Genomic DNA, 24,797 nt, shown 5'->3' with positions numbered 1-24,797 from the left:
AGACAAAGAGGCCAACAATGACTCTTCAGGCTCTGTTTATACTCTGCCAGACTTATATTTAACTTTTTATGTAATTAGACCCAAGAAACCCCACATAAACAGATGCTAATTTTGTTTCCTTTTATTTTAAAGCACCGCGCGACTAAATGAGAAGATATTTTCTGAGCCAGGCTCCCTGCAGAGCGAGAGTGCTGTTTATAAAAAAATGTCCTTTAGCTGTTCTTTGATGCATCGTGTTGTCTCGAGCCGTCAGACACTCGCAGCTTAATTGTGTCTGTGGCACAGCGAGCGACCCCGGCAAACAAAACCAGCTCGTTTTTTATTTTAGGAGGCGCGGGTGTCATTAGATCTCCATGACTGACGGAGAGATGCAGACTATTTTTAGAAGAAAGACGTTAAAGTTCATTTTAGGCCCGGTTCTGCACACCGGGGACACTCATGCAGCATCCATTTGGGGTTTTAGAGTCTGAACAAATGAGCCAGGTCTGGGTGAAGGTGGGAGAGGACGTCAAAGACACATTCGGTCATGTTCAAACCCTTTCACTCCAAGCTGCTTTTCCAGCTGGGCGGCCTGAGCCACAGGAAGCCATTTCAGCTTGGCGGGGCAGGCAGAATCAAAAGCAGAGAGGAGAGGAAACACACAAAAACAGAGAGCAGAAAACACTCAGGAATCACAACAGAACCATCCGCAGCGAGCCCTGACAGCAGCACCGACCACACACGCGGCTGCTCCGCTCGGCTGTGGCTTTAGAGATGCATTTATGGACGAGAAGAAGTAAAAAAAGGAAGTCTGAGAGCTCGGTGCAGCGTCTGGGTCACTGTCTGGATGCAACGTCTAATTTCAGAACACAACAGCCGGCGTGGAGCAAATCGAATCTGCAGGAAGAGGACGTAGACGAGGACACAAAGAGAGGCCGCGCTGTGATTGTTGTGCTGTTAATGAGTAGGAGGAAGAGGACAGGGTTCATCAGCTGTTATTAAAGTCAGTCATGTAGCACTGAGAACATACAGTACAGGAGGAGATTCATCTCCTATAGTAAGAGAGAACAGAGAAAAATATCTCTGCGGTGGTTTCCTACCTCTCAGAAAACTTTGCCAACTAAGTTATGAAAAACCCTTTCAGATAAATATTGTTAAAGTCTGCAAAACTCTGAGTCACAGGAGTTGTTTAGACAATGCATTACTGCAGATTAGCAATCCAGTTTGGGGCATTTACATACCAAGTGATGTCCCTTTAGTATGTCTGACATAACATGCATCAACAATAGAACTTCCTGATCCTCTAATTCTAACAACAGCCCATACATCACCTCTGTGGCTCTCTTACCAAGGCTTGGTAGCCCACATGCTGCATGCAGTGGAGCAAAAAATTATCCACAAGCTAAGAGGCTAGCTGTGCCTCTTTAACAGCTTTTCTCCCTAATATTGTCATAAATGTTCTTTTAAAGGACATGCTAATTTACTATTTAGCAAATACATCGTGTGGGAAAATGGGTATTTGTAAAAAGGCTCAAACTACAGAAACACCTCGACCATGAAATTGTCAAAACTGCTTTTCTTTTGCCGTGTGTCAAATATTATCTGACATTGATCCCAGGCTTCTAAATCAAACTAACTATGCATAATATTATGGATGATTTTGTAATATCACAAAATACTGTATCGTTATCTAAAGAGACAATATCATATTATAACATAATGTAAGGTTTCAAACTGTATAATGTCATAATGTAACATAATGACCAGAACATAACTTAACATAACAATTTAAATTCTATCCATATAAATAGTATCATGTCGTATCTTGTTGTAAGGTAAGGTTTGAAATTGTATCTCATTGTTTAAAAGTATTTTGCTATTTTGTAATGTAACGTAACAAACCGTCACGAAAAAAAACGTAATGTCACAAAAAGTATATATTATTGTATCTTAAGGTTAAATTTTGAATTGTAACTTTTTGCTTTGAATTGCATGACTGTGGCCCTCTGCCCCACTTCTCTCCCAACCCTCTCTCCCATTTCCGACTCTATCCACTGTCCTCCTCTATAGAACAAAGGTGAAAAGCCCAAAATTCAAATCTTAAAAAAAAAAATCTTTGGGTATCATACATGACATAACAATTCAAAGTGTATCGTTATACAGAGCATCCTTTCAGAACTGAATGCTTTAATCTTTATGCATTGAATGGTATTGTATTGTAACGCAACGTAATGTAATGTAATGTAACGTAACACATCATCACGGAATGTTTTGAATTGCGTCTTGATGTTTCTTATTGGATACTATTTTACTTTACTGTTATGTAGCGTGTAATTTAGTTTATTCTCTTGTGATAAAAGGCAACACAATGTAACATAAAGTAAAAAACTAACGTAACTGCTTTGAAGTGTATCTTTGTGTATTGTGCTGTATCGGTTGTTTTGTAACATAACTAAACTTAATAAAATGTAACATAATGTTTCAAATTTGTATCTTTATGTATCATAACATAATGTATCTTATCATACCGTAACACAGCACTTGGAATCCATGTACATTCTAATGTAGCATTTTATAACCTAATGTAATATTTTGAATTATATTTTTATGCATCACATAGCATAGTATTGTTACATCTTGCACAAAACATAACAATGCATACTGTAATGTAACATAATGTAATGTTTCCATAATGTTTATATCTTTCAATATAGTATAGTCATGTTGTATTGTAATGTAATTTCACAAAATACCACATAACGTTATGTTTCACATTGTATCTTCATGTTTTTTCACTGTAACATTACATTGTGTATTATAATATTACATAACATGTTTCAAATTTAATTTGTTTGTATTGTATTGTAACATATTGTATTGTTACCTACTGTACTGCTACATGACCTAACACCAAGTAACATAATGTAACGAAACATAAGGTTATGTTCACATAATGGTATAAATCTTTCAATATATATAGTCATGTTGTATTGTAATGTAATGTCACATGATACCACATAATGTTATGTTTCAAATTGTAACTTCATGTTTTCTACTGCAACATTACATTATGTATCATGATATAATGTAACAAAATGTTTCAAATTTACCTTGTATGTACTGTATTGTGTCATATTGTATCGTAACATACTGCACTGTTTCATAACGTAACACAAAGTAACATAACGTAACGTACCATAATGCTTCGAACTGTATCTTCCTTTATTGCTCTGTATTGTAAATTTATGTTTAAAATTGTATCTTTATGTATCATGAAAAAGCTTCGAGACCGACCAACTGCTAATCCAGCTGATAGATCAAAATAAGAAAATGCTCTGTAACATCGGTGAGTTCACCAGTTTCACTTATAAATTATTCATCTTGGCATAAAAAAATGTCAATGATGTATTGATGAAAAAGACACCCACAATAACTTTTTAAAATAACAGAAAAATAGATATCTGCACCTCCTTCTGACTCATATGCAGGCCTTTTATTCCCTGAGCCTACAGTGTGTCATCTCTACTGTCATGCTATTGTAGCAGAAACCTTTACAATCACATCCAGTCCCTTGTGTGAAGAACAAACCTGCCACAGAGCCTTTCACATGCATTTTCCTGCTTGTTGTGAAGAAGATTAATGAACTGCTCTTCAGTCTTTTGTAAACTCCCGCTCTCTGAGAGCTTGGCCTTGTTCCAGAATCAATACCTTTGTATGGAACGACTCTCTTATTCATGAAAAACTTCCACAATCTTCTTATTCTGTCTCACAGAATCAACAGAAATTCCTCTCTCTTTATTCTCTGATCTGACTGTCACTACTGCTTACCGTTCCCCCACCTAAAGCCACTCTCACCTCCTATTCTCTGAACCAGGGCTGCACAACAAGTGTCTCTTTCTTCCTGTGACTTACAAAGAGACATTCAGAGAGCGAGCAAGGGAGAGTGTTTCCTAAGCAATAAACGACAAATAAACTGGCAGAGAATGTCCCCTACATGAGTCAAAGTCTTGTGGAGTGAACGGTAGACATTAGAGCGCTGGTCGTGTACGTCTTTTGTGTTCAGGATTGTGAACTGTCAGCCTCCATTACGACACAAAAACTTCAGCTCTAACTTCTCTGACAGTGGGAGAGAAAGCCGGAGGAGACTGGGGGACAGAGAGGGGGAGGAACCTCCTCTTTCTCTCTAACTGTTTTCTTCTCTTCTGTCTCTCCTGTGCGAAGGGCTAACTAATAACGCATGCTTTAGAACAACAGTGTTAGTAGAAAGAGGATGGAGCTGTGCCGGCTTCTCGGCTGTGAGAGGAGACGTGTGTGGACTGGTAAACAGGATGGCCGGGCTTTGACCCGAGATGACTCTGCCGGTTTAACCACCAACAAACAAACAAACAACCACCAACAACCTCCAACGACCAAACGAACACCGAACAGCTCCAGAAGCACTGACATTCTAAAGGAAAAGAGTTGCAAAAGGAGTAAACAGAACTGGAAAAAACTGAGGTCACAAGTTTTTCTTTCTGCAATATGAATTGGAAGTTTTTAATCAATCAAAAAGGAAATTAAACAGTTACCACAAGTCTACATTACCGGCTTCATCAGTGTGAATAAACAGGCCTTCACTGTGTTCAGCAGCTGTGACTGTCACACCTAGAGCTTAAAAGAATAAATGATCAGCACATCTGTGCCATTAATAGATACGGTGCTGCCGATAGTGGGAAAATTCTCACTTAAGATTGGCCTCATGTATCTGAGCGTCTGCCTCGAGCATCATGCCGATGTATCTGTGACAGCAGCAGCATCACCAATAGCCTAAACATATTTTCCATGCAGGGATAAACACAGAACAACGCTAAGTTATCTGCCTTCTGATGGTGATTTCAGACAGACTTTTACAGAGGAGCAGTCATAAAAACTGAAAAATGTGCTGCACAATTAATCTATTCCCAATCCCAATGTCAGGCTGTGCAACTGAATAACAGTATAAAAGGCTGAAATTATTCTTGTATTATGTAGTACTTGAAAGGTTAACAAAAATGCCTGCAGAAAGGCATGCCTGAATTGATATTTTTGAGAAGAAAGAAAGTATTTTGAAAGTCAGCTGGAGGCAAAAAGCTGTCTTAGTATCATAAAGAAGTCAGGTATAGTATATCTGGGGGCTGGAAAGCTTACTGGGTTACATCACTGACTTTGGTATGGGAGATTGAAGGTTCGAATCCCCCTCGGTACATGGCCAATATCCAGGCTGGGCCCTTGGGCAAAGTCCTTAGCACCAGGAACAACTTCCTGGCAGATGTAAGTTGCTTTGGATAGCGTCTTAGCGTCTGCTAAATGATATTGTAACATTCTAAGATTTTACTTGAATCTAGCAACAGAAACAGAAACCACCATAACCAAAGGAATCAGTATTATTCCAAGAGAAAGAGGCAGGTATGGTTACGTTGAAGAGACTGCAAGTCTCAAAACAATGGTTGCCAGTGAAGACAAAAGCATGGATGCAGCTATAGTAGTGGTTTGTTCAGAATCAGATATATCTCCATTACAAGAGCAAAGAACCACACTGAAGTTTTTCTCTTCTCCTGACCGGTGTTAGGTAGTTTACTTCCCAAACAGAACTTGGGAGTCAGCCATTGTTTTTGTAGTCCACCTACTTGCACAAAGCAATCAGCTGGAGCCATAATGTGCATGTGCAGATGTCCCAGTTTTCAGTTTCATATTACAATGGAACAGTGGCGTTTACAAAAGTTTACACTCTGAACTTCACCTCCAGGTCCCTAAAGTGCCATTTTCATGTAAACAGCCAAAACACAAAAAAGGTTTATCATAACAAAGCACTGACTTTACTCTCTGATTTCCCACTCCTGTATTGCAAACAGGACTGGAAGCATTTCAGGTACTAGTTGGGGTATCAAAACAACTCTAAAAACAAACAATCAGTACCCTGAACTATTTTAAGCCTCTAAAGCAGTGTGATTTAGACACTTGCCTTTGAGCTGCCCCTCTGCTACCTTCAGTGAGGCCCGCTGCACCCTCACACAGCTCCTCTGTGAGGGGTGGAGCGTGATAGCAGCCTGCATACCACAGCTCTACTGTACATTCTCACAGGGCTACAGTATGTAAGAGAAACGCACCATGATTCACGGGGAGGCAGAGTTACTGGAATAATTCCCCTCCTGTTCCTGATACCGAGCAGAGGCCGATCAGACCGCGTGTTTCCTCACTGATAACAGCAGAATCATGAAAAGCTCGGTGACTGCAGAGAGCTCACACCGGCTGATAGCACACAGCCTGGACAAACATAAGACACCGTGGCCACAGGAGATTTTCTGCGCAGGACGGAGCCCAGCTTTCCCCTCGCTCTCTTACTCACTGCAGAAGGACAAATAAACATTAATATGCAGAATATGAAGTTTACAGCTCCTTGTTCTGATTAAATGATCCCTAATTAAACATGCTGAGAGATTTTTAGAGGAGCATAAAATGACACCGAGATTAACAAGGACATGGATGAGTCACGGAATGAAGCAGGAATACTGGAGATGAATTTTCAAAGCAAACCTGCAGGATTGTTACAACACAACTGATACAGAAAGATTGAAACTTTAATAGGATTCTAGTAAAACTCAAATATCCACAAACAATTTAATACTACAGCAGCAACAATATTAATCCAGGGCAGCAAGTATGGGGTGTTTTCCCATTACAGCTGTTGTTTTCAATTACCAAAACCACAAGCAAACTGCTGCATGCCAACTTGAAACTGTGCAAATACATTCATAACATTTTGGTAAATAAGTACTGTACATTTACAACGGTGATTCTTCAGCCTTAGTTCACTGGCTCCCAGTTTAAAATTCTACTTTTTTTGTTTTGTTTTTTTAATTAATTGTCTGGATTGTTGAAGTTAAAGTCAAAGAGAACTTGCTATGAAATTTTCAAGAATTTTCATATAAAACTTACTTTTGAGCATGTGCATGGAACTTTTTTTTTTTTTTTTTTTTAGGGGATTATTGCTTTGAATTTTCAGAAATTTTTCTGTTAATGTGGGAAATTTATTTAAATTTTGGGGGAATTTTATTTGAATTATTTGGGGAAAATTCTCTTTGAAATTTTTACATATGCTCACAGAAACCTGGGAAATAAATAGAGTTGTTTCGATTGCAATACCAGTATCAGAAATACGTCTGATACTGCTTAACCCCTTAAAGCCTGAAAACACAAATAATAGCCTAAAAATTCTATTTTTTTGGAACTGAAATGCTCATTTAACTTTCTACTGAAATTTTAGAATATCCAAATTTCCATAAAATTTTACAATTTTATTTTAGTAGTATGTATGTATTTTTTAGTTGTTTTTTTTTTAATTATTATTATTTATTTGTTTGTGTGTGTGTGTAATTGATCTTACCTTTTTATCATCAGTACTTTCACTGTGTTCTGTGGTATCCCATGACAAATTCTTATGTCTTGGGCCAACTGTCTTTCTCTGAGAATCCTTTCTAGTTTTTTGATCACAAAAAAAAAAAATATCCTTTGTATCTCATTTCATTCATTAGGTGTTTTTGTTAACTGATAATCCACTTGAGGGCATTTTTATCATTTATCAGACTGTATTCAGGAGTTTTTTTGAGTAATTTATTGAGCATATTGATTAGATAGAGGTATCATAAAAGTATGTGTCAAATATGCGACAACAGGTGTTACAGGGTTAACTTGCCTTGAACTCACATGACTTTTGGGGACTTTAATGATTAAGTCCATTTTAATCCAATTACGAACATTTATTACTGCTAGCCTGAATGCTAACAGTCATATTGTTTATCCTTTGTGAGGGTCTGTCAGCCAATAGCAGGCTGTTCCGTAATCACGTGATGCTACCTGGATAGAGCATAATGGTGGGAGATAGAGAGAGTCTGTGATGCAGCCCCCTGTGTTATTATTATTTTAATAATAAGCAGTAAAACTCAATAATCAGCAGAAAACCAACGTTAGGGTCACAGAGATGCTGTACATTATGATTCTTTTAGTTGAGCCATGTTCTGAGTCAAATATAGGTCTAAAATAATTTGCTAGTCTGCACAGTCAGTCCAGAAAGTTCACACTGGTGTTGGATTACTACTTGGTATCAGATGATACCCATCACTTTATCAGTATTGAGAAGACAAAAATGGTATCGGAACATCCCTAGACACAAATAAATAATGATAACAAAAATAATAATAATAATGTAAATATCATTTCTCTTATCTGTCTCAATCTTGTTGTCTTGTATGCTGATGATATCATTGTTTACTTAGTCTTTAAAGAGTCTTTATTTTTAAATATTGGACTAAAGGCTCTCTCTGACAGGCCTTATCTGTTGGTTTACTGGGTCCAGTGAAGCGCAGATATTGGAATTGTAAAGTCCAGGCAGTCGACCAAAATCGGCTTTTGGACTGAGCAACAAATGTCGCCAACACACCGCCACTGCTTGCATGGTAATGACAATGAAGTCGTCATGGATACAAGCCTCACAGTCCTGGTTTGGTTCCCACCAGCCTACTTTTAATTTTAAATGATGCCATTCTAGTTTTATAATGTGTTTTTAAAACACACAGCACTCTGTCCTCTAATGTGTAATTTTGACTGAAGTAATCATAAGAAACCAAACAGTCAGTGTTTGCATTTTAGAACTGAAGGCTGCCATGATAAGGCACATAAATGAATTTGTCAGGGTAAGATCAGAATCCCAATTCTTTATCGGGGCTTTTTAATTTGCCTTTGCCTGTACAGGACAGCTGAAAAGGGGGAGGAAGTATTAGGAGAGAGACTGAAGACAAGCATTAGACATCACCAGGATCGGGACACCTGCTCAAGTGAGCTAAACCTGCGCCTTCAATCCTGATTTAATCACAAGACTTTTTGCAACTGATTTTAAAGACTTTTGGCAAGGAACGGACAGAAAAAAATAGTTTCCCCATTATATCTTTAATTGTACAAATACTGTGCTCACAAGTTGAGGTAATTGCATACGTCTACAGCAAACAAGATAGAGATATTTCCCATTTAACCCTATTTTTTTTAGCATCAAACATTTGTTTTCTTGCTTCTGGTCAATATCTGTACACCAACCATCACAAATGTTGTTTGCCCTTTGCCAGTTTGCCCAAGCCCATTCCACATTACAGAGGCAGGGTTCTCTAAAGGACTAGCCCTTGACTTTCTTGGAATCAAAAGGGGAGTAAAAAAATCCCAAACCCTACATATAATTTGCAGGGACTGTTTTATTTGTATGTCTCGCGAACAGTATGATGCAGCCATGTTTAGCAAAGTTGTCTCTCCTGGACTTTTTGTCTTAAAAAGCTTGTAAAACATTGACCCTATGGTGCAGGGTGTAGTTCCTGTCTGCAGTGACACAGGGGGACGCATGTTTGGCAAAGTGTGACGTGACGACAGAACAGCCTGCCATTGGTTGTCACAACCCATGTGACATTTATTTTCGGAGCCCAAGATTGTGGCTAATACTTAGCTGGCTGGAGATACAATCAAAAATTGATTGAAAATGGATAAAAACAACGTTCATAGCGGAGTTACTGGTTGTGATTAGGGCTGAACGATTTTGAAAAATAATCTAACTGCAATTTTTTTCCCCAATATTGCAATTGCGATAATTCCTTAACTTATTCCTTAACAAGGGCTGAACAGTTCTTTAAAAGTATAGTAATTCTGAGGATCTTTACTTGTATTGTGAATTGGATATGAATTATTGTGCTGAAGGGTTTTTGTCATTCTCGTATTTAATAAGAAGAAAGTACAAAAATAAAGATGGTAGGGTTTTTGTCAACTATTTAAAAAAAAATGGCACTTGAATGATTGCATGATGTGTCACTGGTATTATGACTCAAATTTCTGGTCAAAGGAATATTGCACCTTTTGGGTTTTGAAAACTGCAGCATGCCATATCGCGATTCAATCTAATCTATGTTTAATTGCCCAGCCCTAGTTGCGATTTAATCTGTAAAGACCCTACAAAGTCACCCTAGTTCCAGGCTCACTAGAAAAGGTTCCATAAAGGATAAGAAGGCATTGATATGCACAGTTTTAAAATCTGCCAATAAGAAGAAAGAAGAAGAGATAACCGTATCAACCACTTAAGTCGATATTTGTTTATGCTCGATGAGGACAATGAAGTCCATGGTGCAGGCTATTCAAGATGTTACAATGTTTTTTAAGATGCCAACAGAGATCCTCTTTCTATGTTCACACCTACTGTGCATCTCTGAGAGTGAAATGGACCCATGCTACACAGATATCATGGTTTTTAAAGAGGCAGGACATGGTAAGACTGACTGTACCACTCATTTCTCTGGCCTGGTTGTGTTCAAATCCCCTGTGTACCATGCCTGAGTCCACATGAATCAAGCCCAAGATCATCTCTACAAGCAGACTTGTGTGGTACAACTGCATTCACACTGATCAAACAGAACTGAACTTATGACACTTCAGGGCCCAGATTTGGGCCCAGGTCTCCATTTGAAACTAGCCTAACTCTCTAATTACTGGCCAACCAAACAGACAGAGATGTTGAGCTGAGGTGGGTCTTAAGCCTCCGGACAAGCAGCTTTGACTGGCTTTTAGTCATATCAGCCACATTTATAGTTATGAATAATCAGAGCTCTCTTAAAACCAAAACAGACCATTTTTTAACAAAGGTGTGGAAGGGACATCCATTGCTTTTGCAGCCAGCCTCTAGTGGACACTGTAGGAAGTGCAGCTTTCTGTACTGGCTTTCGATACAGGACTTTAGCACTTGGTTTTGGCAGATTAAAGCTGACAAACTTTCGCCTCCTTGACACCCACATGTCATCCTCACTATTGTGTTGGCTCCTGCTCATACTGACTGGAATTATTACTGATTGCTGGCTATCAAACATGCTGACCGTGGAGGTTTTCTGCTGTCAGGGGCTGAGTTTTGTTCAGCCAAGTTAAAATGTGCTGCCCACTGAAAAGATGAAAGAAAGGAGAGCCAGTTAGAACTCCTTATACCTTAAATTTGACAACTTTAATGCCAGAATATTGACACACTCCTATGATGACCCTCAGCTGAACCAACATGATGAGAATAGCCCAACGATGTCAGAACAACGCTCTGGAAAAACCGTCATGGGAACAGAATCATTGTACCACATTAAAGTGAAGCTTAATAAAGAGCATCAACCACACAGCTGGGGTAATTAAGTTCCCATTAATGTAAAATGTGGGGGCAGACTTAAATCTCTTCAGGGAAAATGCTGAAGGAACAAATGATGGGACAACTGTTATTACAAAAGATGCTTGGGCAACTAGATTGGAAAAGTTAGAATGTTGAAGTTACACTGTGCTGAAAGCAGGCATATGTGCGCTCCGTGGAAATGGACTGGAAGTGATTCTTCCTGTTCTGACTGTTAGATTTGGAATGACCTTTTTAAGTTGGAAAAGTTACGCACTGTAACTTTAAAAGATTGTGGGCCACTCACTGGAGACTATTAGGAACAGCACTCAATTAAAACATGCCAACAACACTGTCTCTGACCCTGAATCATGACCTCAACAGCTGAATTATTATCATGAAACTGGAGAAAAAAGGTCCCATATTTAAAAAGGTCAGACTGAAGCTCTCTTTTGTTCGGCAGTCAGTCCTAAAATTAAATATGGAGCTCTTACCAAAATTAGAAGTATGATGAATGCCCTCAATACTGAGTTCTGTGTTCAAAATATTATGGAAAATTAACCGTATATCTTTGTATTTTGTCTATGCTGCACATTTAAGTGCTGTGACAAAAAAACAGGACCTTATCTGACAATAAAGAATGATAAATTAAGCCCTAAATGCTGAAACTGCCAGAGCGCAAAGTCCATAATTATGTCAACATGTCTTGAAAGTGTTTTTGACCACCAACCTACCCGGCTCTTTAGATGTAACCGAGGTGTGGTGACCTTTTCCTCAGGGTGCTCCAGGCTCATCACAGCAGACCTTATCTGCAGCTCTCCAGTCCTAACCTGCTGTCATGTCATCTGAGGAGCCAAGCGAACTCAGATGCACTCAAGACCCTGATTTACCCCTAAAAACCTGTCCTGATCACTCACTCTGATCCTAAATTATAGAGCAACTCAGCTCAAATCAAAATTTAGATTAAATAGCAGTATGGCATGCTGCAATTAACAAATTGCAGAAGTTGCACTATTTTCTTACTTGAAATGTTTCAAAATACCAGTTTAATAAATTCTGCAGACATTTTCTGCACATTATGCAAACATTAAAGTGTCATTTTTTAAAATGGTTTACAAAAATCCTCCTTTACGTGTTTGAGTTTGTTTTTCTTCATCAAAATGAGTGACATAAAAATGCTAATGTACTTAAAGCAAATGACATCACATTTGCAATATGAGCAAAAGTAGAAAGCTCATTCTATCTTAAACTGATGAAGCCTAGCGTTACTTCATGAAAGTCATACCCCAGCTGTGATCAGCTGGTAGCCAGCTTCACCACCTCCACCCCAGCCGCCTCTTTTATAGCTTAAAGCTTGTTGCATCCTCATATTCAGATTCATGCTACTATGGATTAATTGCTTCTGAAATAATTTCATTGTTTTCAATGCATATGGTCTTATTTATGGAATTATTTATTGCTTGAATTTGTCGAAAAATACACAAGATTGACCTAACAATCGCATATTAAATCGCATTTGCAATATCAGGGAAAAAAATTGCGATTAGATTGTTTTTGCAAATCATTCAGCCCTTGGCAGGAGTGTGCCAAAGGACTATAAATCATACTATAATTTTTTGGCAGTAGTTAATATCTACTGGGACCGAATGCCAAATGTCACTTTTATGAACAGCCAGCAACACAATGTCAAACATACACAAAAAATAACATTAAAGAACTACCATAAATGCCTTCCTTAAATAAAGCCCAGAAAGATTTATCCTCTCATATGAGCAGCCTTGGGCACAAGCCATCAGATGCGGCAAAACTCTGGCACAAATCGAGTGTTCATTCAGGCAAGCGCTTCCATATAACTGTGATCAGCTGATCTCATGCAAGCCCTCATCAGCTGACAGCCAGCTGATTCACTCCAAGCACGCCATTGGCTAATCGCACTCACGCCGCCATGTTTAAACTGCTCTAGCCTGGCTATGCTTCACTGTTCCCTGCTTTTTGCAACGCTCCTCCACCCCAGCTCCTCCTTTATGCTTTGTCTGACTTAATGAACGCCACTCCGTTGTCACGGATGCCTGCTCTGCTCTGGGTTTATTGCTGCTTCTCTCCCTGCCTCAGGCTTTCCTTGTAGGCATAGGAAAGGCAGGAATATGTGCTGTTCTAGGTAGGTTCATGGAAGGGCAAGAAGATCCAATAACAGACACACCGCCAAATATAAATAAAAGCAATGAAAGCAAATTAATAACTGCAAATAAACAGAATTTATAAACTACAAATCTTGTGTTTTTCTTGGCAAAGGGGTCCTGAATAAAATGGATTACAGTGCATATGGATGATGTGGGTTTAAGGGGTTAGTGGTTCTGAGAGTAAACAATCTTTAACTGTGTATTGTCTTGGTATCTAATTTTTATTAGAAGAAACTTCAGACTTCGGAGAAGTTTCCCTCTAAATACTCACCTTTTTGAAAGGATTGAACACAGGATTTAGAGTCTGTAAACAGATGATTTAACCATTTTCTAAAGCCAGAGAAAAGGAGCTGGTTTTAGATCCCCAGGCTTTCACTCTCACTGCTATACTATGCTGACGATGCACTCCTGCTCCTATCAAAATAGCCTTTCTTGCATGTTGGTTATTCTGATTCCATCAATAAAGGTATGTTTATGCATCCTCTGGAGTCTAAGGCTGCCCAATCTCAAGACATTTAAACAACAATGATGAAACAACAGAATAAAACTCTGCAGTTTGAGCCCCAGGAAACGAAAAACACTGAGTTTGAGGATATTTAATTGCAATGACTCACCAACAGAGCCAGTAGCACTTCTCCTAAATTATGCCACTGGTTATCCATCTGACGAAGAAAAAATAAAAATGGTGCTCTCTTGTTCAAAAGAAAAAACATGTATTTAATAAAACATGAAAATTCTGACTTAATGGCTCACAGCAGGGAGCTTAAAGTTCAATTCAAGGAGAATCAGGATGCACGGCCGATCCCGAGAGAGGACGTGCTGAGAGAAAATCATTCACTGAATCGTTACACGTGTACACTGCTTGTTCACATGCTGCACTGCATGGGGCAGGACTGCACCTCTCAATTCACCAACCAGGTACTACAACGTAAAACCAGATCAAAGTTTGGGACCTGGAGAAGTTAGATATGACCGTGCTGTGCCTAGAATTATCAATAATGTTGGTTATATCCTTATAGGGTAGATTTGTTAACACACAGAGTGAACCTGCTGTAAAAACTCAGAGCTTAGTGTAGGGAATGTGTCTACTTTCTAGTCAGTAATATTCATTACATTAAAAATGCCATATTTGGGGGCGCAGAAGGCCTGTTTCTGATTCTATCCATTGTCCTTCTCTATCAGTAAAGGCACAAACAAGGCCACAAATAAAGCTTGAAAAATGGTGTATTTGGCCTGATATCAGCACAAATCAATGGATGAGCTGGTTTTAAAATAACAACAGCTGGTATCCAATGTATATCAATCAAGAGGTGAAAACCAGAGCCCCAACAAACAGTATGTGGAGTAAATAATTATCTTCTGCATCTCAAGTCTCCAGAAATAAATATTTTCTAACCATACTGAATCAATTAAATGAATAAATGAGGAGCTGCTGCAGGAGTTACACTCCTCGTCTGTTCAGATCAGCCATGAAAAGCGCTCCCAAACTTTTTACAAAAGTATTCAACTGCCTGACCATTCCACCAACAGGGACTGTAATAGCACTGCACTCAAATCCATGTACTTTAATATGGAGTAGGACCCCCTTTTGCAGCTATAACAGCCTGGCAGCAATCTCTGTTCCAGTTTATCCCAAAGGTGCTGGATGGGGTTTAGGTTATGGCTCTGTGTGAGCCAGTCAAGTTCTTCCACACCGACCCCATCAAACCATGTCTTTATAGTCCTTGCTTGGTGGAATAGAAAATAACCTTCCCCAAATTGTTGCCACAATTTGGGGCATAGCATTGTCCAAAATGTCTTGGTATGCTGAAGCATTAAGAATTGCCTTCACTGGAGAAAAAGGGTCTAACCAAAACTAGGGTTGGGTATTGTTGGGGTTTTTTTTCTCTGTCTGCTCTCAAACTTAAAAACTTCCATACACAGATATTTCTGCAGCAGAACCAAAATGATATGTACCATCGGTAAGCTACTTCTTTTACACTATAATAGCAACATGCTGTAGCACACTAAGACAAATCAATAATTACATTAAATACATTGAATAAAAGCCATCTTGGTACTGAAATATTTTTAAAAAATACCAGTTGGATCAGAAAGATACGTAAAATAAGCAGTTGTGACTTCTTAATGTAAAGAATTATTGCAGTGGAACTACATCACCTATATAAATTTAGTTAATAGAAATAAATGACAGACGTTCATGCTCTGCTGAAATAAGCCTTTCATTCTGACTGGCAGGGGTCACGTTGGGGTGATATGGTACCAAAAAGACATACCAGACATGTTGGCACCAGTGTCACGCTGGTACCGGATTTCGCTACTCTTACCTAGCCCAAACCCTGAAAAACAGCTTTATACCGTTATCCCTCCTCCACCAAACTGTACAGTTGGCACATTGCAGTCAGGCAGGTAACATGTACGCCACATCCGCCAAACCTGGACTCACCCAACTGACTGTCAAACAGAGAAGCATGATCGGCCACTCCACAGAACACGTTTCCACTGCTCCAGAGACCAGTGTCGTGGTGCTTTACACCACTCCATCCAACACTCGGCACTGGACTTGGTGATGTGAGGCTTCCATGCAGCTGCTCAGCCATTGAAACTCATTCATTAAGCTCCCTCTGCACAGTTTTTGAGCTTGCATTAACGCCAGTGGAAGTTCAGAACTCTTCAGCTATGGAATCAGCAGAGCGACTTTTATCCACCATGTGCCTTAGCAGTCTTTGCCCCACCCTGTGATTTAAAATGGTCTTGATCTGCTGTTATTCCTAAACACTTCCACAGTCCCTTTACCACAGTCTTCGTCCAGCATGCACTTGATGCCAGTGTACCCCCCTGATCTCTCCTGCTTCACCTGGATTAGGCTTGATGCACTGCCTTGATGCACCATTTCCTCTTTGTTACTTTCAGCCAACTTAAAGTTACTTACTTCCTTTTGTAAATAAGCTGTGACTTTGGAAAACAGGCTGGGTATTTCAATGGTTTTGCATTTCTGCACAGATGTGACTACTTTCAAGACTTTAAAATGCAAGAACTCATTTTTGTTCTCTTAAGACTTTTCAGTGTTGTTGCTGTTGTTCCTAAATGCTTCCACTTTCTAATTATATCACTTACAGCAGGGGTGTCAAACTCAAGGCCCAGGGGCCAAATCTGGCCCGTGGTACAGTTACACCTTGCCCACCAGATCCTATCATATTTTTATTGTAACTGGACCACTGGTTTGAGGTCCGCAGATTTCCTCCAGGTTAAAAATGTAAACTAAATCATGATCATTTAAAATATCCTTGTTAAGTCATTAGAAAAAGTAAAAAGTTCAAATAATTAGATAAGAAGTCAGGAATATGGTAAAATACATTTATGTTTTCATTTAATATTCTTAATTTTGCATCTCACAGTTCTGCTTTTGACTTTTTATTTCATATTTTGACATTTTCAATTCACAATTTCGACTTTTTACCTTATTTTTTGACCTTTTAGATCCTCAGTATTGAATTCTAAGTTATATTTTGACCTTTTGAACTCATGATTATAATTTTTTTTCTAACTTTTGACCTTTTTAGCTCCTTACTTTGACTTTTGTCTCATAATTTCACTTTTTAGATCCTCAATTTAAGATTTTAAGTCACATTTGACCTTTAAAACTCAAAATTTAAATGTTTTTCACAAGCTTTGACATTTTAAACCGATGATTTTGAACCTCTCATATTTTGACTGTTAAGAATTATGATTTCAACTTTCTATCTCATATATTTACTATTTAAAAACATTATTTTGACTTCAAATGCTATGTTTTAAATCTTTTGAGCTAATAAGTTTGAATTTTTATCTCAGATTTTGAGCTTTTAAACTTATCATGTTTACCAATCTCAAAATCCTTTATCATCAGTGCTAAGGTTTTTTTTCCCCCATAATTCATTGCTGGTGAAAATTTGGTTGAAAGTTTATGGTTAAATGTGGCCCTGCTCAGCCCTCAGATTAGACCTAAATTCAGAATTCGACCCCTTAACTTTATACACCTGTGGCAATGGGTCTGATTGAAACTTGAGTAAAATTTGTATTCCCCTGAGGCAGTCATTTTTACTTATTATGGTGGAGAAAACTAAGGCTAAAATTAAGTATTTAAACCTTGAAATTAGACAAATACTCTCTTTGATTTGAGATTTTGCAGAGTGAGCAAAACTGAGACAATATTTGCCATCAATACTGTTCTGCACACCCCTGCACCGCTGCACACAGCTCATACAGTCCTGATTTATTGAAGACCTTGAGAACAACAAAAGTGGGAACAGAGGATAAGATGTACTGCTCTGAAAGCTAAGCTTATTTTCCAACTTAAAATAAAACTCATGTTCAGTATTTAAGGGTTGACATTCATAAAATGATGGTCTTTATCAAAGAGTGGGTGCTCCAGTTCATGAGTTATGTGTTTAATAATGTGCAGTTGTGTAATAGCTGTGCATCAATTATGTATTCAGCATGAACCAATGTTATAAAATGTGACTGTGGGGAAGACACGACCTCACACTACAATGGGTTTAAAATCCTCAACAATGGCATCACGCAGCAGGGAGAAATCTTCATTCAAATCTCTAGAAAGCTAAAAACACAAGATGTAAGCAAGAGCAATTTACCATCTTGCAAGATGTTGAATAAGCCAGCAGCATTCAGACAGACAGAAGTTTTAAACTCCTTGCTTTAGCGATGATTTGCAGTCAGAAAAAAACAGCAAAAGGTGAAAATGCTTCATCTGTAAAAGGTTGCTCTTTTCCTAGACAAGAAGGGAGATTTTACCTGTGGCTCACAAACACAGCAAAACAGGTGGCTTCCTTTTTTTCTGCACTGCTCTCTCTTATCAGCTGCAGCAGTCCTGCTTAGAGAGTCCTGCCGTCCATCCAGCTGATTTAATCCTCGTTTTTAAACATATAAAGACTCCAGAAAAGGCTCAAAAAAGATGGTACAGACCAAAGCCCCACACTTGATTTTATCCAGGGGAGTGATCTCTTATCAGGTGTTAGACAGAGCTTTAGCAGTGACTGCTGTGTCCGGATCTAGCATGGTTCTTACCTCCCCGAGAGCTTTGATCTTGTTGTTGTTGTTGTGGGCGGCCATGTTGACGTCTTCATGGACGCGGTCAAGTAGCCACAGCAGGAACTCCAGGGCGTCATGTTGGGAATTCCCACGAAACTGTGATCCATACTTTGAGACTATTGTCTGCAGAGAAAAAGAAGGTAAAATATGTCATTATTTTTGTGAAAAAGTATGATTTTATTTTGAAAATCCAACTGGAATGAGACATAAATTTCTTGTCAACATACAATGAGCATTTGTAAGCCTGGTTAATGCTTCGTTTTTGCATCTACTCCAGATTTGACACTGTTTTGCGTACCATATTCTTGTGCATTGGCGTTTCTATGCTGCTCTGCAATACTCTGCCCAAATGCTACTTGGTGGTGGAATTTTTTTAAGATACACAGTCATGTGCCAAAGTTTTAGGCACGTAGGGCGCGAGGTTTGATGTGCCACAACCTGGGGCTGGAGAGGGGGAGGACGCCCAGAATCAAGCTTGACACATGTCAACACACGTGTGGGAAGCCAAGGTCAAGCTCAACTGCAATTCTTTTGTCTTGACCTTTTCACCCTTCTCAATACACCCTCCAGTTTTCAAGCCCTTGAGACATCCACAGCACAGCAAGGGGCTAATGGAAACCTTAATACCTGCCCGAAAGGTTCTCTAGGCCAGTGGTAATTAGCTGGTCTAGCCTCAGGACCCATCATCGACTCCTCAACTGAGAAATTGCGACCCATATTTCAGACATTTTTTGACCAATTGGGTTTATTTGATGAAAATACACAGTTTGTACCTGGTACAGTACAACACACATGACAAATCAAAGGGACAGGAAAAAACATGCAAGTTTTAAGTGAGTTACATGGACTTTTGGGGCAACTTTTACTTCCAGAGACTCATTCACGACCCACTGAAAAGGGCTCGTTGACCCAGTTTGGGTCTGGACCCACCAGTTGAGAACCACTGCCCTAGGCCTTACTTACTCACCACATTCAACCCTTACTCTGCCTTAAAGATGGGGACTTTATTTCAACAGATTATTTTCCCATGCCCCTGGTAGTATGCAAGGACATCCAGAGCATGACCAGGGTTGTGCCAGTCCTCCTTCCTGCCTGATGTTGCCCTCAGGTGGGCTTACCCGTCACATCTACGCCTTACTTAAGCCTCATTTTTTGGCCCAAACACACCTAAAACTACTGCACAGTCAAATATTTTTGAGCTTTTTAAGCCTTTATCGATAGTGGAGGAAAGTGGACAGAATCAGAAACAGAGTGGGCGCGCAGATGGTCGAGTGGTTTGGGGCGCTACCCATGTGCGCGGGCGGCCTGGGTTTGAATCCGGCCTGAGGCCATTTACCGTATGTCTCTCCCCACTCTCTTCCCTGTTTCCGAGTCTATCCGCTGTCCTTCCTCTGTCAAGTGAAGGCATGAAAAGGCTCAAAAATAAATCTTAAAGAAATAAATAAATTTTTAAAAAAACAAAACAAAAAAGAAAAGAAACAGAGAAGAGAGAGTGGGGGAGAGACATGGTGGTCCCAGGTTGCCAGCGTACATTGGGCCTGACTTAACCACTAGACCATCTGTGTGCCCTGGTGAAGACAAAGATCTTTATGTGCACAGATGTGCACAGGAACTTCCCCTTTAGCCGTAGAGACCGACAAGTTCAATGCCACTCCAGAGGGGGATTGCGTGATTGTTGTGTGCTTTGGGGGAAGTGAGAACAAGACTCATCTTCTGTTTTACTGCCCACTTTTCACTGATTTAGGGGATGTACTTTTTAGGAAAATGTCTCTGATTAATGCCGACTATTTTGAGTGGATGATTATGAAAAACTAGAGTTTTATTTCTGAAGAGGAACCATTTTAGTTGCAGATTTGATCTGCAAAACCAGGGAGAAAAGGCAGAATGTATCGTTTATTACTGAGCTGGGAGAAGATTGTGCAACTTTGTAATTGCTTGTAATAGACTGTGTTTCTTTTTAGAACACTGCAATGGTATTTCTGGTGTTTTATAATCCCATGAGGGTTGGGCACTTTTGTGCATGACACATAAATATAGTACACTGCTCAAAAAATTAAAGGGAACACATAATCATCACAATGTAACTCCAAGTCAATCACGCTTCCGTCTCTTCATCCTTTCTGACTGATTTTCTGTTACTTTTGAGTTTTTCCAGTTCCCTGAAAGCATGAGGCGGTATCTGCAACCCACAGAAGTTGCTCAGGTAGAGCAGCTCATCCAGGATGGCACATCCATACACACTGTGTCAAGATGGTTTGCTGTGTCTCTCACAGCACACCGTCAACAGAGTCGAGGAGATACCAGGAGACAGGCCAGAACACCAGGAGATGTGGAGGAGGCAGGAGGGCAACATCCCAGCAGCAGGATCACTATCTGCTCCTTTGTGCAAGGAAGAACAGGAGGAGCACTGCCAGAGCCCTACAAAATGATGGCCAGCAGGCCACTAATGTGCATGTTTCTGCTCAAACTGTCAGAAACAGACTCCATAAGGGTGGTATGAGGGCCTGAAGTCCACAAGTGGGGCCTGTGCTCACAGCCCAGCAGCTGATTGGCCAGAGAACACCAGAGTTGGCAGATTCACCATTGGCGCCCTGTGCTCTTCACAGATGAGAGCAGGTTCACACTGAGCACATGTGACAGACAGGAGAGAGTCTGGAGACACAGAGGAGAATGTTCTGCAGCCTGGAACATCCTCCAGCATGACCGGTTTGGTGGTGGGTCAGTGATGGTCTGGGGCTCAGACCTCCATGTGCTAGCCGGAGGTACCCTGACTGCCATTAGGTACCAGGATGAGGTCCTCAGACCCATTTTGAGACAGTATGCTCATGCAGTGGGTCCTGGGTTCCTTCTAATGCGTGACAATGCTAGGCCTCATGTGACCAGACTGTGTCAGCAGTTCCTGCATAATAAAAGGCATTGATACTATGGACTGGAATGCCTGTTCCCCAGACCTGAAAACAGTCAAGCACCTCTGGGACATCAGGTCTCGTTCCATCCACCGCCTCTATGTCGCCACAGACCGTCCAGTGGTTGACTGTTGTCATGATCCAGGTCTGGGAGGAGATCCCTTTAGGACAGTGGTTCTCAACATTGGGGTCGGGACCCCAATGGGGGTCGCGAGACACTGAGAAGGGGGTCTCCAGATGCCTTAAAAAACTAAAAATATATTTTTTTAATTACATATTTGCCACTTTACACCAATTTTAACCTGTTTTCAACCCTTTTCAACCCTTTTCACATAATTTTTTGCCAATTTTGAAACATTTTTGTCTCTTAAAACCCATTTTTGTTGATTTTAAACCCTTTTAACCACTTTTTTCTGCCTGGTTTTGCTTCTTTTAGACCAGTTCTTGCCACTTTCTGCCCCTGTTGACCCCTTATCCCCTCTATTAACACTTCCTACCACTTTTTACACAAAATCTCACCTGTTGTAACAACATTTTATTATTGTTATGCCATTACTGCCAATTTCTGTCTCAGTTAACCCATTTTTACCATTTTAACCCCATTTTGGCCACTTTCAAAATCCAGTTTCACTATATTCCACATTTTACTATATTCCACGCGTTTTACTACGGCACAAAACCCCCCCAAAAAATTTGCTGTTATTCAGGTTAAATATAAAATATGGAAATCACATCTTAACTTTACAATGGACCATGATTTTGCTGACCTCCATGGTCCCCAAGGCCCATGAAAGCTCTCCCCTTTTTCCCCCTTATGGGCAGTCTTGCCTGCACATGACTATTCTTGAATTTGCATGGCTGTGTTTATCCATCTTCAGGTACAGTGGGGGTCCCCGGTCTCTGGCACCTTTATTTTGGGGTCACGGGCTGAAAAGTTTGAGAACCCCCTACTTTAGGAGACCATCCGGTGTCTCATCAGGAGCATTCCCAGATGTTGTAGGTGGAGGCCACACACTCTACTGAGCCTCATTTTGAGTTGTCTTGAGGAATTTCACAGTTGGATCCATCTGTGATCTGATTTTTCCACTTTGATTTAGAGTTTGATTCTGAATCCAGTCCTCCATGGGTTAATGATTTTGGATTCCATTGATGGTTCTTCTGTTATTTAGTTCTAAATGCACCCCACTATGGAATAAATTCAAATTTTCAACTGGATTATTTCATTCAGCGTGATCTGGGATGTGTTATTTAAGTGTTACCTTTATTTTTTTAGCAGTGTACAATCCATCAACCAAAAGCACAAGACTCTTCATTGTTCCTGATGCTCGTATTCAGGGCAGATGTTTGACGATGAGGTGTGACGATGCAAAATCTAAAGCTCTCTGAAAGCTAAGCCTCTCTCTCTCACCGGTAGAATGTGGGACTCTTTATTACCAGAATTGTACTTATAAAGCTGAGGGCCAGAGAAGACCAGTCATGTATCTACGGCATTGTTTTAATTCAGTCTGGTGTACTTGGAAGGACAAAATTTGCCACACTTTGTTACGGTGCTTAACTTTGTGCCATTATCTAATGCAGCCTTGCTGTGCCCCCGCTAATAATTCCCCCTCTGTGTATTTCAAACAGGAATCAGATAAAAGTTAGAAGTCTTTTATAAACCCTACCTTGCCATGTTAAGTTACCCTTTCTAAAGTCTAAAAATCTCACACAATAACTCGTTCAGTTGTTTTTGACAGTTCTAAACGTGTTCGCTGGACGACTCTTCCTCTGGCTTCTCCACAGAACTCTGATCAGATAAATCCTTGAATTGCAAATGTGCTCGAGCCCTCTTCAGTTCAAATTTTGGATTTGAAAACAGGCCTTTGTTTAATACTTTAGAGGCCGTTTCAGCGTTTTTACATTGGTTTCAAGATTTCTGACATTAGCAGAGAGGTGTGAATAACATCCACCCTTCAAAGTAGGCTACTTAAGCTTACACACAGAATAATGTGACTTCAGATGCGAATGGCACCCGAGTCAATTAGGCGGGAATTAGCTGCATGAAGCGCAGCTGGCAGGCGAGAGCAGCACCGGCAGTGATGAGAGATTACAGCAGAGGGAACAGCAGACTGTAATCATTGCTTCATAATCCACTAATGTGTGATATGCCTCTTCTAGCCATCTCGCCATAATGTGACGGAGGATGTCTAATGATGAAGTCGGAGGCCTGTCAGCAGAGAGCTGCCAGTTCAATTAAGAGAAGATGGGCGGATAGCGGAGTATAACGCAGACTTTGTGGCTTTAGCAACAGGAAATATTCAAGTATTCTTTCAAAACAGTAGAAGAGCATAGCTGTTGAGCGAGATCAGGGTAATAAGTCACTGGAAGCAGAGGCATGGCTGCAACTTCAAAGCAGCAACTGAGACACGCTTTCTGACAAGAGCAAAAAAAGTGAACATAAAAATTCATAAACAGGCTTGGCGGAGCAATAAGGTCCTCTAATCTTCTCCTCTCATCTCATCTTGAAAGTGAGAGAGCCGCTTCCTTCGCCTCGTCGATCTCAAAGTTTGAAAGTGATGAGCGCTGTCATTTGACACAGAAACTTTAGGATGAGGCAGTCACGAGAGAGATTCATAAATGCACAGACGAACAAGTGAGGAGGAACAAGTGGAATAAGAGCTAAAAATGCATGCTCTTTTTCACCTTTACTTCCTGATCTCTTAGATGCAGAATCATCCAACCATGCAGCCGGCGTTATAATGCACGACCTTACAAACGTGGAACAGAAGATGCTCATAATCATGAATGGCTGCTCTGCAGAAACGCTCTGACATTATCCGTGAGAACAGTGGACATTTACGAGCCTGAAGCTGTTGTGCAGCTCAGTAATAACAGTAATTACCATCAGCCTTCAGAAGGTGGCAATTGTCTCTGTGATATAATTGAGGTTGAGGAAAGAGCGGTGTTTATTACTGCTCTCTGTGTCATAATAGCTACTGGCCGGTTTGTAATGTGTGTAATCATGTACGAAGGCAGTGAGACCAAATAAAAAACAGCTACGCTCATTATCAGTGGCTCTTCAGCGGTCTAGCCTCGGGATTGACAGCCACCTGAGAGAGAAATAAGGCCCCAAATTTACCAACAATTGAAACTACTCTGAATTCAATATGACTTTATTTACATTTCATTTTAGCCGTTACCAATATATAAATGTGGGTCAGACTTAAAATTTCAGTCCTTAAAACACACTTTAAGGTAGTGGTTCTCAACTGTTGGGCTGGGACCCAAAAGTGGGTCGCAGAGCTGTTTCCAGTGGGTCGTAAATATATGCCTGGAATAAAAGGGGAGGACAATTTCCATCAAGAAAAACACAAAAAAAACAAAGAAGACCTCAGTCTCAACTACAACTCCTGGCTAGCTTTAAAGCTAACAACACTGCCTGATCAACAGGAGACTACTGAATGCTACCTACTGAGGTAG

General features: G+C 40.0%; 1 protein-coding gene across 1 annotated transcript in view; it reads right to left on the bottom strand.

Moving 5' to 3' along the window:
• The window catches only part of usp43b (ubiquitin specific peptidase 43b), a 135,712-nt gene that overhangs the window by 97,200 nt on the left and 13,715 nt on the right, over nt 1-24,797 (bottom strand). Inside the window, exon 2 of the mRNA XM_041778623.1 lies at nt 18,409-18,555. Within this exon, the coding sequence (XP_041634557.1) occupies nt 18,409-18,555 (147 nt within the window). The remainder of the gene's footprint in view (nt 1-18,408; nt 18,556-24,797) is intronic.

The sequence above is a fragment of the Cheilinus undulatus genome, linkage group 21, assembly GCF_018320785.1.
Source record: "Cheilinus undulatus linkage group 21, ASM1832078v1, whole genome shotgun sequence".
Classification (NCBI taxonomy): domain Eukaryota; kingdom Metazoa; phylum Chordata; class Actinopteri; order Labriformes; family Labridae; genus Cheilinus; species Cheilinus undulatus.
This window is presented reverse-complemented; position numbering and strand designations above follow the sequence as displayed.